The sequence below is a fragment of the Octopus sinensis genome, linkage group LG1 (genome assembly GCF_006345805.1).
Source record: "Octopus sinensis linkage group LG1, ASM634580v1, whole genome shotgun sequence".
NCBI lineage: Eukaryota > Metazoa > Mollusca > Cephalopoda > Octopoda > Octopodidae > Octopus > Octopus sinensis.
In genome coordinates this window covers 187,515,057-187,537,031 of record NC_042997.1, presented here as the reverse complement: position 1 = coordinate 187,537,031, position 21,975 = coordinate 187,515,057, and the positions used below count along the sequence as shown (strand labels likewise).

General features: G+C 32.5%; 1 protein-coding gene across 2 annotated transcripts in view; it reads right to left on the bottom strand.

The window, feature by feature from the left end:
- Positions 1-21,975, bottom strand: part of LOC115211898 (discoidin domain-containing receptor 2) — a 107,953-nt gene that overhangs the window by 54,884 nt on the left and 31,094 nt on the right. For both annotated transcript variants that reach the window (XM_029780646.2, XM_029780654.1), the window contains exon 4: positions 713-860. In XM_029780646.2, the coding sequence (XP_029636506.1) occupies positions 713-860 (148 nt within the window). The remainder of the gene's footprint in view (positions 1-712; positions 861-21,975) is intronic.

The following is a 21,975-nucleotide window of genomic DNA, read 5'->3' as shown; positions in this document are numbered from 1 at the left end:
GGGAGAAGAGAAAAGTAAGAAAAAGTAAATGGTTTAAAGTAGAAAAGAAAGATTTTTTAATTATCAAAAATATATTTTAGCCCTTTTCTGAAATAATGTCTCTTTTTGACTCTTTTACTTGTTTCAGTCATTTGACTGTGGCCATGCTGGAGCACTGCCTTTAGTCGAGCACATCGACCCCAGGACTTATTCTTTGTAAGCCTAGTAATTATTCTATCAGTCTCTTCTGTCAGACCGCTAAATTACGGGGACGTAAACACACCAGCATTGGTTGTCAAGCGATGTTGGGGGGACAAACACAGACACACAAACATATACATACACATATATACGACGGGCTTCTTTCAGTTTCTGTCTACCAAATCCATGCACAAGGCTTTCTTTGGTCAGCCCGAGGCTATAGTGGAAGACACTTGCTCAAGGTACCATGCAGTGGGACTGAACCTGGAACCATGTGGTTGGTAAGCAAGCTACATACCACACAGCCACTCCTACGCCTCTGTTTCAAATATTTTTCAATATAATCAAGGTTTTGGATAATTTAAGAAATTATTTTTGTAAAATTTCAATATATGTGTAAGTATATCTCTGATACCAATTGATATTGTAAAGAGATTTTGATGAAGATTTTAACTCCTAAACATATACTTAATACAGTTAAGTCTTTGGGTGGGTATTAAAAGGGTTAAATAAAAATGTTCTTGATACATACCGGCCCACTGGCAGCCATACATTTCTACCCGCATACACACTGTGCGAGGGTGTTCACTATATGGAATGAAGCGAATGCGCTTTGCAATGATTGGTGGTGAAACGCCACGCAGTTCAGCTCGATAAGTATTTTGATTTCCACGGAATACCTGGAAAAAGCAGATTAATAACCTTTATTTAGAAATGCATTCATTTATTTTTCTTCAAAGCATTCTGTATTACAAAAACAAATAAATGTGATCCACATATATTTCATACACATGCAGAGGAAAATCTACATGTACACCTGAAACCAAAATTACATTCATATTTCTTCAGTTGTTACTAGTGGGGGTCTCACAAGTTTTGTAAATATTGCTTTAGAATTCCTTTAACATTTCTGATAACAAAATTGTCTTTTACTGCCTTCATACTTTTGCTTTTAACAAATTTCCAGAACAAAAGTGATAATGGTTGGTTTTACAGTGGATTTACACTGTGACAAAATTTTTTATTTATTTATCTGTTTTTGGTCTTTGATCAGTAAGTATTACCTCCAATTTGCTTCTATTTAAAAATCAAAGGAAATGAAAACTGTTTCCTTCAAACTTTGCTTTTGTGACCTGGACATCAATGTTTTGAAACTGGCCTATTTTCCATTACATTTCAGACAGATTCAGCATCCAGAAGCTGGAACAGGAATATCTTTATTGCAAATATACTGCTCAATATCACAAACTTGTCAGTTACTTGGCTTTGACCACTTGAGTATGTCCCTTAGTGAGGGAGCATCATAGCCATGTGTTGAGAGGAATTCTTTGGGGTTTGGATAAATGTAACAAAAACGAAGTTTGAAGGAAATATTAGCCATTTTTCACACTTTCTAGGGGTAAACAAATAGGAGATAACAGTAGCTACCCAAGGTCAAAAATCATGTTACACAGGATTTTTCATTACAATATAGTAGAAGAATGATACTGGCTAGCTGAAAATCTTTCAAAGACAAAATAGATTATTTCCAGCTAAATTGGCAGCTATCATTAAGCAATGCTAGAAAATAATGAATTATAAAGAATACATAATGTATCATACAACTGATAACTGAAAAACCTTCCATTATATTTTATGGTGATTCAGTTATAAGATATAGATTTCCTATTAAAGACCAAATGACACGCACCATTTCACAGCCAGGCAAATTTAAGCTAAGAAGTTATTAATCTTTTAAGTACTACTTTCACAATGATAGTAAATTTTTATACTACTGATGTTTAATTTGAAAATTTTCTTTTGAAGAAGTTATTTAAGAAAAATTGTTCCCCAGCATTAAGAGAATTTGTTTCTGCATAGAAAACTACTTTGGTACATTTTAATTATGTTAGAATGAATATAAAATTAATTTCCATATATATGTTGGCATTAGGAAGGGCATCCAGCTGTAGAAATTGCCACGTCTAGAGTGGAGCCTGGTGCAGCCATCTGGTTCGCCAGTCCTCAGTCAAATCATCCAACCCGTGCTAGCATGGAAAGCGGACATTAAACAATGATGATGAGATATATGTATGTATGTGTGTGTGTGTGTGTGTGTAAATTATTGCTATTTAGAAACTAATCTACATTTGAATATATACTTGATTATACTAAACTTTAGGTTTACCTATCAAGAAGTGTAACAAGTGAAGTATAACTGGGGTTAGACAATATATATCAGAAATAGTATACAATTCATGTATGTGGTTGTTTTTCATTTGGTAGTAGCAATGGAATTTATGTTTACTCTGAACATTCATAAATGTTTTAAGTATATGTCAATATAAAGCAGATAATATATTATTGATTAATTTGAGAGAAAAAGAAATGATTGCAATAAATGCAATATCAAAAAGTATGCATAGTACTGAGGCAATGGGATGAATTTCCAAATAATGAGGTTTGCAGAATATCAAACTATCACAAAAGTTTATTTTGATTTTGACGAGTGTCTATGCCAATAATGAACAACTACAATTGTATGCCAAAACATTACTAATCATACAGTAATGACTCAGGCAAATTAAAACTAAAACTTGTTAGAAGCATGAAGCTGCTGGATTTCACAGTAGAATTCACTGAACAGAGATGAGCAATCAACTGAGATAAATGCAATAGTTTGTTGCTTCTCAAGAACTTTTGTAGTAAAACTTCTGTTAATAAACAAATAGATTTGTTTAATGTGTTAGCACAAGTCACTGAGTGTAGCTTTACAGAAATGGGGTGCATAAATGTTTGTATTTTATGTTTTAAAATAAAAATTTATTTTGTTTTATTATTTAGTATAATGGAGGATAAGTAGATAGCTTCTGGCAGTTTCTGTAATTATTGAAAATATGTAATATTTCAAAGTAATTAGTACTTCTGGCAGTTTCTGTAATTATTGAAGATATGTAATATTTCAAAGTAATTAGTAATATTATTCTACATGTTACAACATTCATGTGTTCAGGTGTTATGCTTTAAGCAAATCTCTATATATAAAATCTTGACTATAAAATTAAATTGAAAGAAACATGTTTGAATGTTATGTTTTAAGCAATCTCAACTGTGGGACAAAATGGAAAATATAACAGCAATAATGCTATGAAGATCTGTATAAAATTCAGAAATGACACCAATATAAGCTAAATCAGAATTATGATTTATTTATAACATTTATTCAAGGTAGTCAGTAATAAATATGACCTTTTATAAGTAATTTATTGAAGAGTAACTTTTATTAGTTTATATAGAGAAACTTTCGGAGTACTTTAGGAAAGACGCTTGTAACACCAAGGTTTTTCAAGTGGTAACCCATCTAAGTGCTAACTAAGCTCGACATTGCTTAACTTTGGTGACTGGATGAGAACCAGTGTGCTGGAAGTGAAATAATGGAATCTTGGATTTATCTAAGCCAAAATTCTCACTGAAATATAGAAGGATTGTCCCCTAAAAAAATACACTGAATTCATTATAACCACATTATTGAGTGTCAATATCATCTAATGATTAAGAGGAAACCCAAGTACAAAAAAAAAGGTAATTTCACCTTCAGTTAGAACCCTACCAATTTGTGATTCACTGTTAGCTTTAGTGTTCAAAATTAATCTTTTGGCATTTAAACCGGTCATATCTGGCCCAAATATTCTATCTGTTCTATGTTCAATTTGACAGGGTCTGACCTCTCACACCTACCCTATATCATCCTAAAAATAAACTATCACATCATCAAAATCTAAAAGCTGAGATTAATTCAAAACAATGCGAATAAATAAGCATCACATTAGTCAATGTAATCTGAATGCTAAAGAGTTAATGAAACAAAGCTGTCCTCAAATTGCCAAGCAAGTTTGGCATTAACAAAATATCTTTCTTAAATGTAAATACTCTCAGTACCTCATTGCAAGCTTGCTGTTTCATTGTTTCAAATCTACTAATAAACATTTATACTGAAATGTTAATGGGTGTTCTAATACTTATGAAACTCCTATAATAACAAAATTGCTTTGACAGGAATATATTATTTAAATAAAGAATAAATGTGAAGATTAATTCGTTCCTCTTTTGCATAGAGACTGACATTTATTTTACACACTGGTTTGTTCAAGCAAATAATTCAGTCATATCTTGCCTTACTTTCTGTTTTTTTTTCCTTTCTTTATTTTTTTAAAAAAAACAAAGGTTTATTTGCGTTTTTATAACAACACAATAAAGTAAGCTATTCATCAGAGTTCCATAACTGGAACTGAATGAGAATGTAGTATCTTAGTGCAGAGATCCCCAAACTGAGGATTGCTAAAAATCTCGTAAATTTTTTACAAATATTTGTCTGTGCATTATATTTGGGATCTAGTAACTCTTGTCATATGATGTTTAATTGTTTGCTTATTAAATTTATTGGATCTCAAGAGGTCAACTATTTTGCCACATATACAAACTGAGAAAAATGGTGCTTGAAATTTTTCAACAGAATCAAAAAACTGAAATTTTGTGATTTAATTCAAAACAAGCACTGGTGCACAAAAACTGGCTATCTTTGATATATTTAAACATTTAAATAGAACAAATCATCATGCTAGAGAAGTGAGAAAAGAATATCTAAGCACCAACTGATAATATTTGTGCAATGAGAGACAAAATAGTCATCTGTGATTAAAAAAAAAAAAGAAGTTTATGAGAGAATTTTTCAGATGTTTTCCAAATTTACTGAATGCAATCTAAAATGCAATATTACTTCTTCATTCTTTGATCATTTAGTACTGCTTGAAGTACATGAAAAAGTACTTCCCAAATATCTAAATACAAGAATATGATTGAATCCAAAACTCACTGATTCATCCACAACAAACATGTTTTTCATTGATTGAAAAAAAGAGTCTACTGAATACTTTTAACAGTTTTAGTTATTGATTATGCTGAATTCAGTTATAATCTAAGTTTAATAATGTAAACCAACATAAAATCCACTCCCAGTATTGTTATATTTTAAAGACATATTGGAAACCAAAGGGACAAACTTTTGTTGTAACTTTATAAGAAGCTTACACACTGAATATTTGAACTGAAAGAAAAGATACATGGTTGTTGGTTGTATAAACCTTGAGTTCTAAAATCATTATAAATATGGTAGCTCAAAAATCTCTTGTATAATATTGGACAATTCCGAAATGACACAAATATAGGCTGAATCAGAACTATGATTTATTTATAACATTTATTCAGGATAGTCAGTAATAAATGTAGCGAAAAGTGCTCTACAGTGGAAACCAGATGGATATAGAAGGAGAGGTAGGCCTAAGAACTCGTGGCAGAGATCAACACAAAAGGAACTAGAGAAAGGGGAACATTCATGGCAGAGTATAAGTACAGAAGCCAAAAATTATGTGACATGGAATTCAACCATAGGTGGCGTATACTCCGCGTTAGAGGGTTAAAGGCACAAAGAAAGAAAGTAATAAAGATGACCTCTTATAAGTAATTTATTGAAGAGTAACTTTTATTAGTTTATATAAAGTGTGAATTAAAAAAAGAAACACAAAAAAACTTATTGTCATTCGTGTTAGCTGTAATAAACTGATAATACCAATCTTAGTTGTATTCACTACATATAAAAGGATAAAAAGGAATCTAAATCACTGAGCATATTCTAAAACAAATGTTATATACCCTTCTGTATATCAGTGTATACACAAACACACACACTTAGAGTGGCTGTAACTCAAATTCCAAGCATGAAGAGACACTACCATCATAAATATACATTGTTTAACATATTAATGTAGATGTTAAGGTGTGTGAAATTGAAGATGAGAAAATAAAAACAGAAATGTAATTCACAATTTTATGTGCAAGGAGAATAAACTACTCGAGGTAAGAGTTGAGAGTCTATTATCTGCAACTATGTAGAGCAGGGGTTCTCAACCAATCTTTACCTATGGACCCCTTTGATTGCTATTTTGTTCTAGTAGACCCTCATAGCCATTCATTGTTTAAAATATAGTTTTATAGAAACTTCTTTCAAAGTTTCTATTTTGTTTTTCACACATTAACTTATGTAGGTTGAACTACGTAAAATGTCAGAGAAAGAAACCTAGCTGTTTCTTGCAATGCATACCAATACACACATCTAAAGCAAAATTTTTTCAGGGGCCCTTAAAATACTATTGTGGATCCCCAATTTACTCTTTTGTTGCATGGACTCCCCAAAATTTTATATGGACCCTCAAGGGCCATATGGACCCCACTTGTGAACCACTGATGTAGAGGAATTACTCCATTATTATCTATATTTAACTGCTTGCTAAGAATTGCTGGTACTTATCCAGGCATTAGTATGAAATCTTAGTATACATTTAAATATACTGATTGATTTAGGTTGGTTTTAGTGTTATAAAAACATCAGTATCTTAACACCACCACTCGTTCCTTCAGCACCCTTAGCAAAGTCAACTCCATTGCAAGCATTTAGGCCAGGTCTTCAATCTAAGGACAATTTCCTTTCTTCTTCCTACAACCCATAAAGATGCTGAAGAGGGTCAGACTTTTCCTTTCTTCTTCAGTGGTTCTCAACCAGGGTCTATAAGGTTTTGGGGTGGTCTACATAAGCAAAATAGTAAATTAGGGCCACAACAGTATTTTATGGGTCCATGAAAAACTTTTACTTTAGATGTATTTATAACAAGAAACAGTTAGGTATCTTTCTTTAATGTTTCACATAGTCCAGGCTGAATAAGTGAATGTGAGATAAACACAATAGGGATTTTGAAAGAAGTATCAATAAAACTAGTTTTTAGACATCAAATGGCTATGGGGGTCCACCAGAATAAGAGTAATCAAAAGAGTCCATAGATAAAAAATAGTTGAGAACCTCTGCTCAAAGCCATAATAAATACCTTCTATAAGCCTGTCTCAGTTACAAGGGTGGGTTGAAAAGTTCATAGGCTGACTAAGAAGGAGTGATGCCAGAGCTGTACAAACTTGCATGCATTAATTTCAACTTATAACTGAATTGTATCTTTTGAGGTAAACTGACATCTGACTGTTCAAAGAAGACTTCAAATGTAACTAGGAGCGACAAAATCTGGAATCGTGGTGCTATCAAGTCCCTACAGAAACTGGGTTTAGCCCCTATTGATATTTATGCTGACATGACTGCTACATTAGGGGATGACTCTCCAGCTTCATCAACAGTGCAAAAGTGGGCAGCTGAATTTAGGAATGGAGAGTCTTAAAGATGACCCAAGGTCTAGACATCCTGCAACTGCCACCACCAAGGAAAACATCGATCATATTCACCACATTGTGATGAATGACAAGTGACTGGTTATAAGTCAAATAGCCGATGCTATTGTACATCTCATGAGAGAGTTGAAAATATCCTACACAATGAACTTGGCATGACGAAGGTTTCTGACACCTGATCAAAAGTTTACCAGGCTAATCACATCATGGGAAATTCAGATATTGCTTGAGACAGATCCAGCTACTTTCTGTGAACATTTCCTAACTCAAGATGAGTGTTGACTGCATCACTTTGAGCCAGAGACAAAAAGACAATCCATGCAGTGGAATCACCCAACTCAACTGCTCCAAAGAAGGCCAAGTCAACTGCTCCAAAGAAGGCCAAGTCAACTGCTCCAAAGAAGGCCAAGGTTTTTTTTTTTTCTGCAAGGAAGGTGATAGCCTCTGCTTTGGGGATTTAAAAGGTATTGTGTTTATTGACTATCTTCAAAAGGGCTACACCATCAATGGTAAGTACTATGCCAACTTGCTGAGGCAGTTATGAAAGACTATCAAGACCAAACACCTTGGAAAACTGACGAAAGAAGTTTGTTTCATAGGGACAATGCTCCAGTACATAAGTCCTTGGTTTCAGTGACTGCTGTGCATGACTGTGGTTTTGAATTAATTGATCACTGTCCATTTTCTCCTGATTTGGCCTCATCTGACTATCATCTGTCTCCCGATATGAAAAAACACTTGGTTGGGAACCAGTATTGCAGTGATAATGGTGTCATGTCTGCGGCTGATGATTTTTTATCAATAAGATGAAATCTTCTTTGCTAATGGAATCCAAGCAATGGACTGCAACACCAATGGAAGAAGCATGTGGACTGCAAGAGGGGCTATATTGAAAAAATAAACCTCATTTGGTTACATTCCATGCAAGTATCTTAGTCGGGCTATGAACTTTTCAGCTGACCCTCGTAAAAAGCCTGAACTTGTAAAGAAAAAACTAATTAGTAGTTGATGCTGTTTGTTGTTATAAACCCTGCCTCACAAAGCTTTATCTGATAATAGTTTGCTGGAGTTATTCAACATCACTACAAAAAATTTATTCTTTTTGTACATCCTGACTGATGCTTCTGACATTCAATGCCTTAGTCATCTCTTTTGCAGTCAGACTATTGTTAAAATTTCTGTTATTCATCAATACATATTCAAAATCATACTCATACTCTTTCTATTCCAAAGTTGAAACTATGAAAATTTCTGTACATTCAATTATTTCAGTTTATCTATTTATTTACAAAGGCAGAGGATAAACACAAAATTGTTTGAGTTTAAAATTCATATAACATTCATAGAAGGTTTATATATATATTACTGGAATGGAAAAAAGTAATATCAATTCCTATCATGATAACGCTATATATTCTAATGAGTTATACTATAATGATGATCTGATATCATGAATGTTACATATTCTATTTATCATATATAGTCTATTATTCATCATGTAAATGTTAAAAAAAACATCAAAAACAAGATAGCAGTAGGCCATGTAGAATAGTTATTTGTGAATATTTCCAAAAGTTTTAGATATCAGTGTGGGAATAGAGCTAGTTATTCTATGACTATTGGGAATAGAATTATCAGAAAATATTTAGTCCCTTCTGAAGTACAGGCTTTGGTATAAGAAAAATTAAATAAAATTTTAGTGTTTTGTGGAATAGCTAAGCATCATTGCTTTAAAATATATATACTTGTCTATTGCAAAATAAAAACATTTGACATTTCTCTTGGCAGAGTGCCTTATTATTTTGACAGTCCATATATGAAAATATAAAAAAAATTATATAGGAGTCACTGGTTCATCCCAAAACTCTATCTGTAGATAAATACAGGAGAAATAAGCAGTGCAGAAAGATTGATTTAGCCTGAATTTGGATAAAATTGCGACAAGTAAGGATGATTATATTGTGCGAATTGGTAGGAGTTGATCAAGAATGTTTGAAATGTGTGTGGAAAAAAAAAAAAAAAAAAGAAAAGAAAGAAAAAAGACAGCTAACAGCATAATTCCCACTTGCTCCATTATCATCCACTAAATTATATTGGCATTGAGACTGCTCACTTTGAAACAAGTATTGATGTAAACTTAAAATTAGGAAAAAATAAGTAATCTTAAAAATGAGAAATGGATTAAAATGCAATTATAGCTCTGTCAGATAACAGGAGGAAACAGTAGTTGGGACTGAAAAGCTGAATCATTACTGACACCCCTTTCCCCCATACAATTCATATCCTTTTGCCATCTCAATGTCCCAAGGGACAGCCTATTACACCTAGCTATCCACACAGAAGCTAACTTTATGTCTCTTTAGCCCTCCTTCCCCAATATCCTCCCATCACACTTGACAGTTAAATTTATTTTCACTGGCTTCCACATAACAATATGGGAATGGGTGGGTAAAGTACCTTTGATAGGAGTGTGTTAAGTGGATGTTGTCAGCAAAGAAGGGAAATAATTGAACCATCCCATAACCTGCTGTCTATATGTCTCTGTCTGATCTCTTCTGCTATGATTGGGACAGGACAATTTCACAGCCACCAACAACTGAGTCTGATGGACAATTTACTACAAAGAGGAAACGGAGAGGAGATGAAGATATGGGAGGGGATTTAACTGAGAGAGAAGCATTTTATTGCCATATTCTGAGAGACAACAGAGTGGTGGAAAGCTGGTAGAAGTGGATTATGTGGATATGGATTATGTGTGTGCGTGTGTGCGTTTGAGGGTGTGTAAGTTGGAGTGTAGAAGAGGAGCATGATAGGGAGAATTAAATGATAGAAAATTAGTTAGTTTTAGATAGGAGGAGGACATAAAACTCTCTCCCTCTTTACCCTGATGAATTTGGAAGGAAGTGAGATGTAGCCATGAAAATATTGGCAGTAAGAGTAAAATTAATGAAGATTAAAAAGGAAGAAGTGAGAGAGATAAGCCAAGATAGGACAGATACATTGGCTGAGTGAAAATATTGAAGATATATATATATGCATATATAAATTTTCAATACACTCACTTTATACACACACACACATATATAAATAAATCTTCAATGTGTGTGTGTGTGCATGTATGTATTCTTTTACTTGTTTCAGTCATTTGACTGCGGCCATGCTGAAGCACCACCTTTAGGGTTTTAGTTGAACAAATCAATACCAGGACTTATTCTTTGTAAGTTTAGTACTTATTCTGTACACAGGCAGAGAGACAGATAGAGAGACAGCTAGATATAGATATCATCAATCCAGCTTTCCTTCTGAGCTACATAAAAATTATTTTCTCTTACCCTCTACTTAAAAATATGAGTTACACATTTAATCTGAATAGTTCTAAGGGAATGTTTAATCCTTTTGATATCAACATGTCTGAGACAGTTATTTTACTAAATTTTTCATTATTTTCAAAAGGAATTAAAACAAAGGGTGTGAATTTCAATAGAAATCTGGTAACAAAAGGGTTAAAATATTATCCCTCACCAATGTTTCTGTTATATCCTCAGCAATATGCAAAATCAGCACATTATCATAGCTTTCTGTTTGACAGTCAATTTGTAAATTGGAACTAGTTTAGATAACTTTAAAATGAGAACTGGTCACTATCTCAATAATTTGATCTATTTAACTGTCATCAGTATATCCTTGGTATCTATTTTACTCTTTCTCTCTCAAACAGTAACTCTTGACAGGCACTCTTCTTGAAGTCTTAGGTCAGCCTTGAACAAGAGATCTTATGATCAAAAGCTGACCAAAGACATCCAAGTCTTCACCATTTTTTTTTTTTTTTTGTAAAGGAAAATATATCCAGGAATACACATAATCTATTGTGTCCTATTTTATAATCTGGTGGGATTCACTGATTTGTTAGCTATTTTTAGCAGGTTGAGTGATTGTATAAAGGCATTCTTTTTCTGACACACCAGCGATTCCGGTAACCCACCATCCTTTACTACAATTCATGGATTTTTTTTCTATTTGGTTGCAACTATGGGAATTTTAAAGTTTAGTGAATATTAAAAAATTTGGTGTATTGATGTAATTTTCAAGCTGAAACTGAAGGAGATAATTCACCTTTACCAGAAATTTTTTTTTTAAAGTTACAGAGGTTTAAAGTTTGATAATTTTTACCCAGTCAGAAAACAAGATTTGGAAGCTGTCATTTTGTGCATGAGTGGATATGTTGTCAACTGTAAAAAAAAAATGAAATATTGGTGGAATTCTGTTTTAAGCACACCATATAACCCCTCATAACTTTTTTATTTTATGGAATTTTCAGAAAATTTTTGTGAATTTGTATTCTACACATAAGAATTCATTTAATTATGCAAAAATATAAACAGAATTGGTGAGTGATTTAAGGTCTATTTAGCTATTATTTTTAGCTTATTTCACAACCACTATCTAATAAGCAAAAAATGACCACACGAATAAGCAGTTTGGTAACAGCTTGGCTTGTTACTATGGAAACAGGCACCTATATGTCTACGGCTTTTAATTGGCTAAAATTACCCCAAATTTGCAAACTTATTGATTTATGGTGAAAATGAATTTCATGTCAATGATCTACTTACAAAAACCATACCAATATGCCAAATATGAAATCAATTGGAATAAAAATTGAAGAAATTGGAAAGTGGTAGCTAAACAGAAAAGATCTCAGTTAACACTATTTAACACTAATTGAAAATAGTTTGACTACATCATTCAGACATATCCACTTGCAGTTCTTTATGGAAATGGTTTAAATTGTAGATTTATCCCTTTAGTTTTTAAACTTGCTGTATCTGGCTCAAATATCGTACTTGTTTTATGATCAGGACAAACAGATCTGGACTCTCACACCTACCCTACAATGTCACTAAAGCTACAAGATAGTAAATGATAAATTTAAAACATGAATAAATAAGCATTATATTTGACAAAGTGATCTGAATGCCAACGGGTTGATATTCATATTTTCCTATGCTAAAATATTACTAAATCTAAACCTTAATTACAAACAACTGAGGAATCATAATCTGTAAGATAAACCATTTGTGTGTGTGTGTGTGTGTGTGTGTGTGTGCATGAATTGTCCTCTTCCTACTCCCTTCTTTATTATTCCATGAAAATGCCTGGCAAATTCAGATATAACTCATTAAATTTTACACAAAAATTTCATCTAGGCCTATAGGATAATATAATTTTTTTTTTTTGTTTAATTACAATGCCAATGTGGTTTCTACACTACACACACTACACACACACACACACACTATTGTAATTATAAAGAATCAGTACAGAAACATTTTGCAGCTCAGATATTTACTTGGCATGCATGTGCACACCCACACATAACCTAAAACAAAATATTTTTATCTGATATTTTATAAAATGAGGAGAATAGGAAACTATTAGTTATTTCACCTAAACAAGAAACTAAACTAAGATCGGAGAGAAATTAAAGAATAAAAATGATTTTGGACTGGAATGCACAAAAATCAAATTAGACATTTTCTTTTTCAGAAAATAATACTAATTACTCATTAACGTTACATTTTATTTTAACTTTTAATGATCAAAATGAATCACTGGTTTCTACAATTAAACAAACAACAATAAAAATGTAATAATAATATTTTCTTAATAATACAAAAAGATTGTTCAGATTTCAGGCATGCATTTGTATATATGTATTTATTATGTTTAAACAACACTAAAATTATTGCATGAAAAATATAAAACCTTTAATTAATAATTAATGAACGTATTTTTGCTTCTTCCATTTTTTTTTATCCTTTGGCAAGAATATTATTAGAAATAATTTTAACTCAATATTAGTGGAGGGATTAATCTAATTATTCTATGTGAACAATGTGTTAGTATTCACTGTAAACATTATGATACTAATAAGCATTCATGTAAATAATTCATTAAATAGTACACAAGCATACAAAGATGCACATGCACATCGCTCACACTGAGAGATTTCACAAACAGAATGATAGATTAGCAGGAGACAAATTCCTGAGGCTTGAAAGAAGTGTTTGTGCCTTACAAAGGTTCAGGCTCTGCAGCTGCTAACAAAAGATAGTGGAACAATATTTTATGAATGACTCAGCAGATAGACAGCTGGCAGAGGCATTGCTTGATTCCTTTCTCTGGAACAAGACCATTTTTTATTTAATGGCTTTCTTAAGTGCTGGTATTGTTAGAGTGTGAAGCTGAAATAGTGCTATAGCCAAATGATGGTGATGATAATAATAATTCTTTCTACAATAGGCACAATGACTGAAGTTTGGAGGGAGAGGACTGGTTGAGTACATTGACCCCAATATGTAACTGGTACTTATTTAATTGACCCTGAAAGGATGAAAGATAAAGTTGACCTTGTCAGAATTTGAACTCAGAACATAGCGATGGGTGAAATACCACTAAGCATTTCATCCAGCAAGCTAACGATTCTGCCAGCTCGCTGCCTTAATAATAATAATAATAATAATAATAATAATATAATAATACCAAGAGCTTTGAAAAACATATTAAGAATATTGGAGATGCTGTCAGGCTCAAAGTGATCCAGAAGACAGCGTTGTTGGGTACAGTTTGTATTCTAAAGAGAATATTGTCTCTTTGAGTCACAGGAGAAGGCACTAGAAACCTTGAAACCAGTAATTAAGAACTGAGAGTCTTTCAGAATAATACCATTATTATTATTATAATTATTTCTAATTTTGGCATGAGGCTGGCAGTTTTAAAGAGGGGTACAAGTTGCACATAGCAATTCCAGGATTTGACTGGTACAATATTTTATCGACCCCAAATGGATGAAAGGCAAAGACGACCTGGGTGGAATTTGAACTCAGAATGTAAAGAGCAACTATGCATTTTGTCCATCCCACACACCAATGATTCTGCTAGCTTACAACAATAATAATAATAATAATAACAATAATAATCATTTCTACTATAGGCACAAGGCTTGAACTTTGGGGGAGGAGGTTATTCAATTACATCGACCCCAGTGTTCAAATAAAAGAAGAGAAAAACCCATTGAAGTTGAATGTTAAACTTATTTCTAATTCCAGTTCCAACAGTTTTTCTCCATTAATTATTTTCTTTAAAACTTCTTTTTAGTTTTTGTTACGTATTAAATATAGTAAATATATCATGTTAAACTGATTATGTATGAAAAAAAATACAGCTATCATTAATAACTGACAAATCGCAAAATATTTATTTTATTAAAAATAAAATTGACTGAAAGGAGTTGAGAGATTAATTATTCAGTGCGAATAGTGAGTTAGTAGTCACTGAAAACATTATGATACTAAGAAGCATTCCATGTAAATGGTTTTACAAAATAGCATAGAAAATAACATGCTATGGTAACTTCTAGAATTATCATGGTGTCACAGAAACTAGCTGCATAAATAATTATCAAAGTATGTAGGCACAGGCGTGGCTGTGTACTAAAAAGTCTGCTTCCTGACTACATGGTTCTGGATTCAGTCCCTTTCATTCTGTGACACCTTGGGCAAGTGCCTTCTGAGTGGATTTGGTTGACAGAAACTGTAAGAAATTTGTCATATATATATATAGTTGAGGTGTATGGGAGTACAAAATGGAGCTCATTCACCCCTAGCTGGCAGTATTATGGTATACTACCAATTCTAGGCTTAGATATTCTTTGTGTGTGAAAAATAAAAAGGGAAGAATAAATAGTGGTCATTAAACAGCTGTTGAATTGTACTCCATCTTCCTTTTGACTATTTATTCTTTCTTTTATATATATATATATATATATAAAAATATATATATACACACACATAGATATGTAGATAGATAGACAGACAGACAGATATCTGTGAGTTTGTTTCCCATTGCTGCTTGGTTTGTTTGACTAAACCCCTTAAGATTGTGTCCCAGCACAACCACAGTCTAATGACTGAAACATGTAAAAGATATATATTGCATTATTATAATATAACCAACTGTTTAAAAAAAATCAGCCCCACCACCACCACTGCCACACTAGATCACCAAGTAAAAAAACTGAAACTGGTTTCATTAATGAGGGACTGATATATTCAACTAAATATTAATTAGGTTCTGTAGCTGTATTGTGCAGGCTATAACTAATAGTCAGTTGGTTAGTAGAAGTTTCACAGTAGACTATAATAATTAAGACACATACAACTAGCTTTCTTGATATCTTGGAAAATAATAAATATTTCAGCTTGCAATTTTTTAAAATACTGAATTTTTATGTATATCAAAGAAAATTACATTAATCTAACAAGTTTATCAGTTTTATAAAAGCTGTAGCCACTCAATATTACATTAAGAATATGCAGTCAATCACCATACCCATACCTTTCTTTGTGTGTGTGTGTGTGTGTGTACTGTTTAAGCATTTTCATGATAAACACACACAAACCTTTTCAGCTTGCTTAATAGAGGTTATCTACAACTCAATGATAAAATCCATAGATGGAAGCATGAAAATCGAACAGGCTGGTGAATCTATCATTCATTCGCAATGAAATGTTCTGCTTAGCAGCTTTATCCTTGTGATAAACTATATTCATTTGGCAAACATCATATCTTCCATTTCAAAAGCAAATCAAATACTCAGTGCACATATTGTTAGGAGGATAATAATATGGAATTAGAAGATAAATCAATAAATTCAGCCAAATTTAAAAAAGGATGATCCATTGTTCAGGCTGATGTCGATGACTAAGAGATCTGTATTCATTAACAAACACTCACACTTTTTCTTTTTATTTCCCATGTTACTTTCCTCCAAGCTTGCATTAATGATGTATACAGCTATCAATAATCTACTGAAATGTTTGATAATTATCTTAATTTATGACTGCTTGATAATTATGTTGATTAGATGAAAATAGAAGTGTAGAAATATATGATAAATAAATGAAATATATAAAAATGCCAAATATACAAATGATAAAAAAAATACACAAAGGTTCGTTAGTGCTTTTACATGCACTTTTCAGTAATTGCATGTGTCGAGAAGAATATAATATTTAATGCAGTGTACAAAAACTTGTAAACTAGGAAATTATAAAAAATAAATAGAAACATCTTAAAGAAACCAGTTCAAATATCAGATATTTTGTACCTTTCTTGTGTGATCATATTTTTAGCAAGCATGTGAGTTTCTTGTTGGCATTATATGGAAGAGGGAGTTTTGTTGAGTCAAGTGTATTATAGAAATCTCAACTGTAAACACAAACTTTTATCAAATGTCCAATGGACAAAATAGTTTATATGAAAATATAAAAATATAAAAATGCTCTGGGAATAAATATTTGTCTCTTGTATTTTTCAGTTATCTCTCTTATAACTGCCAATACACTTGGTCTTCACTCAACTTATAAGCAATTAATGTGAAATCTTGTGTGGAAACAATTAAGAGATGATGTAATTTAATATAGAAATGTACATAGTGGAGATTAATCTTCTGAGATTCTGAATGGATAGGGATCAATTGCAATAGAGATAACCTCTTCTGCATTAAACTGAGCAGTGAACTTTGAGTATTTTACCATAATTTTCATTTACAGCTGATACATATAGAAGTTCTCCAAATCTCTTTGCTATGAGTTTGGTTATACGACTATTAACTGAAGGTTTTGCAAGCCTTCTTTCTCAAAAAAGTGATTACATCAAACATTAAAATTGTTACATGGCAACCATTAACCCTGTATTTATTTTGAGATGCTCTGTGTTTCTTTCAATTACTTTAAATATAACTAAGGATTTAGTAAAATAACTTAGTTATCATTAAGCTAGTATTAGGAACATAAATTGTGACTAAGGTTTGGTGAAAGATTTTAATTCCAAACTTATAAAAACAAGACATTTGTACTCAGAGCCAGAGCCGGTTTCAGCCAGGTTGGTAACGAAAGGGTTAAAGATAACTAACTTTTCCTTTGAAACTCAGGAATATCTCTTGTTAGAGAAAGAACTGAAATGAATCAACTGTGTACAAGTTAAGCTATCATTCAACAACTACAATAGGGATTAAAAATCATATCTTTCTTATAAAGGTTACTAACAGTGTCATGGTGTAGGTTTTGGCCACCCTGTACCGTAGCCAAATTGGCGGCCTGTTTCCTTAAATGTAACCTACTTTCAACATGTTTCCTCCACCTAAAAGCAACTACTCTGTGCAACCTACACATCCTGCACTCCCACACTATGCCAATGGTCATTAAACTATTTTTGTCCTATGTAACAAACATTAATAATTTTGTATTAAGTTCCGAGTGTCATGCATGGCTAATTCATGTGCATGATGGTGTTTAGGTCCATGTCTGAACAGATCCATGATCAAAAGTGAAACTACATTACATAAAACATATCCCTTCCTTAAGAAGGCTGAGTGTGATTTAAGGGAAAATTAGCTACTATTCCTAGCAGGTTAAGCAACCACAGAATCTACCTTACTGCATGTATATCAGAAGGTGAAACATCTATTATTGATGTATATGGCGTAGAATTTTGCTGCATGGGTTAAAAAATCCTGAATTTTTACTTGTACAACAAAAATCAGGGTGTCTGACAGAAATCTGAGTCTACAAATGTGTTTCAATTTATTATGGCTGAAGTCTTTTTACTCCAATTCTATTGAGAACACTTTTAGGAAAAGCATAAACATCACCACAGCCCATTATGGCCTAGTTTAAAGAACTGATATAAATAAAATTTCTGATGCCTTTAAAATAATACAAAATAAAATCTTTAACCACACTAATGTTGTACCTATAAAATGAATCCAGAGTAAAGAGACACAAAAAAATTTGCAGGGAAGTGTTACAGCATCCATATATATATGTACATGTGTGTGTGTGTGTGTGTATATGTATATATATATATATATATACACACATACACACACACAACTTGTACAGTGCTATGACTGGGTTTTGAAACAGCTGCTTGACCATTCAGATGTGAGTATGATATGTCATAAGCTACAAGACCTTGGCATTGCTGGGAAACTGGGAGAGTGGCAGCATGATTTCCTTAAAGACAGAAGTCAGGTAGCTGCAGCCAATGGTGCCCTTTCTCAAATCCTAAGTGGCATCCCCTAGGGACCATTACTGTTCATAATAGCCCTCTTAGACATACCCACAGTCACTCGGACAAGCACTGCACAAGCTATGCCGATGAGACAAAATATATAAGTAAGCTGAAATAAACAACATGCAGTTTAATGTGGGAAAATTCCAAGCACTGCACTATCGACTGCTGGAGAGGAGATACATGGCTAGACCTGCATTATATAAAGCTGGATGGGAGTAATAAGGGTGTAGCAGGAAAGAGACAAAAATTGTAGCAATCAAGTGTAAGAGCATACCTTTAAGGTACAACATATTGAATGGGAAAGAGAGTTTGTGGGTAGAAGATCTGGAAGAGTGGGGTGGCTAAAGGTTGCAAGAGTGAGCGGAGAGCAAGTGATGGAGTAGTAGTGAACAAAATGAATAGTGAACAAGAGAGAAGGGGTAGTTGACGGTAACTATGAATGGGATATACACACACGCGCGCGTGCGAACACACACACATTAAAGAAGCATTTATTCCTATAGTCAGTTTTGATTCTGTTCCAATGTCCATCTCTAACAGAAAAGTTTAATAGTTGCTTCCTCATTATTATTAATGTTATTTAAAATGAAAAAGACACATTTTCAGTGACTTATTCTTTTACATATCCCCAAAATTTTGACATTTTCCTTTGACTTTATTTCCAACTAAAACCAAATTTAAATTACTAATAATTTTCTGCATAGCATTCAGTACATCACTCCTTAACAGAATTTTGTAAAACTAAGGATGAGGCTGTCAGATAAACAGTGTAGTAGTTAAGTAATTGCTTCAAATGCTTTCTTCTAAACCATGTTTTCTGTAAGGCTTGCCACTGTTTGCTTGTTACAAGTATCATATTTAACTTAGTCTTCCTCATCTCATCTAACTGCATATCCATTATCATCACTCAGGTCTCCTCATTTGCATACAGGTCTGATGTTTTTCATTGCCAGCTGCCTTCCTAATTCATTGCAATCCATTTAAAGGTTAAATTATCATTAAAACAATAAAATAAAAAACCTGTTAAAATGTTATATGAGAAGGCAGTGAATGAAAACAAACTTGTTTTTGTGTTTTTATCAATTAGAATATCGATTTTAGAGTCAGTCCTATAAAAGGTGTTTTAGTCTATTGATTAATCAAGCATTCCTCAGTAAACTTGTATTAACTTGTTGCAACCACAAAGACCAAGAATCTGATGTGGAGTTCAATATCTGCTGAATAGTAACTATGAACAAGCTGAACACTTTGTGTAAACCAAACAAGAAGTAGCATAGAAATGAAAAAAAAATACTCTACATTACTTAAAGCCTGTAAATACTGTTTTCTCATCTTTCACTCTCACATACACCCCCCCCCCCCACATATATATTTATATTTTTATATATACACATGCTGATATATGACCTACGTTGGACTCCGCATTTGCATAATCACCGAACCTGGAGCTTAACTATGGTCTGCCCATAGCATTTACTCAGCATCACCTGACACCTTTGGGTCTTATTGACACCATTACCTCTCTCTCCCTCTCTCTCTATATATATATAAATATATGTATATATATATATATATATATATATATATATATATATATACACACACACACACACTACATGCATGTATATATATATATATACATTCACACAAATATATACACACACATATATACATACATACACACACATAATACATTCATGCCAATATATATATATACATACACTCAAACACATATATACATACATACACATATACACACACACACATATATATATATATGCACATAAACACACACACATTCATAGATACATACGTCATGTGAGTTTGCTATATAGTTCCTTATGATAATTAAAGACTTGTCTGTATGTGTATTCTACTAGAATTATGTAAAGTATAATTATCTCATTTTAGTAATAAAGTGAACCACTAAATGTTGCCACTCAAGGCAGATTCTACTGAAATTTTATGAAGCGAAACCCAGTATGCTGCATTTAATGCAATGAAACAATTTTTTTTATATTCCTTTTACTGCAAATATTGTCTGACAAAAAATATTTAAAAGCATTCACTAGAAAAATCCATTAAAATGTTTGAAGTTGAAGAGAAATGGCATTTGCATTATCCAATATTATAGATTTTAAGTAGCAAAAGTAATTTTTATTGCTGTATAAATTATTTCTCTTTGGGTTTCTAGATTTGAAAACCTACATTAATGTAGTTATTTTTTTTTTCCTTCTTAAAACTGAACTAAGCATGCTTGAGGTTTCCTCATTATTTCTTTCTCTCCCATCTGGGACTTGTTATCAACATATTTGGGGGCTGTCGCGATTAACCCCTACTTTACAACATCGTTTGCCAATGATATAATGTTATTCTGTGCACAGTAAAAGTGATCTCTAGAGAATAGCCAATATAATTACAATCTTGCACAGCTATAAAAAGGTTGACGGCGATATTAACATCAAAGATATTAACAAAATGGTAGTTGTTAAGCATTTATTGAAGACAAATTTCTCATGACCCCCAAAATAGTACAGGAATTACATAACTATTCCACCATTATCTAAAAAGGAAGAGCATTAAGATTAAGTAAAAGACAGATTTGATAGTAAGATAGATTTGATATATATTGGACAATCTGATCCTAATTATCTTGACTATAAAATCTTTTGAAGATTTCTTACCATTCAGTTATTTAGTCATGGCTAACAGTTTGGAACATATTTTATTGCATAAGGATAACTGATAAGATAACTAAAATAATTACAAAACCTAACAGATTGACTATTAAAATAAAAGTCACCAAAAAGCAGTGTCAATATTAATTTTATTCCTCAATTTTCTGAAAAATAAAAGAACCAAAAAATTATAAGAAAGAATAGGACAGTGGTAGAGGTAAGCTGGCTGAGTGGGAATTGGTTCTTGGATACTTGATCATAACTCATGAGTTCAAATCTACCAGAAGTAATTCACTACATTTTTAGATTAAACACTTCTAGTAAGTAAACTCTTGCTTACTTACAGAAGAAAATAGTTATGTTACCTAGAATGTTGCAAGATAAATCTTAACCACCCACTCCACTCTGATGTCCAATACAGAACGGGATGGTTTATCTTGCAACCATTTGATCTAATGAAACAGGAGCTAAGCACCAGCTCTTTAAAAAAGCCTCTCGGGCTAATAAATAAGTCTCTGTGTGGCTGGTTACTTGATCTGTTAGAAATATTGGCAAAATCCTTCTTAAATTACACCGTCCCTTCTTAAGAAAATAGAAACAATATCTTAAACATTGTTGTCCTGAAAGCTAAAACAGCAATGGTTTAAATGCCTCTGATCATGTCTGCTCAATCACAGCTGACAACAACAAAATACTCTTCATGGCTTAAGAGTCA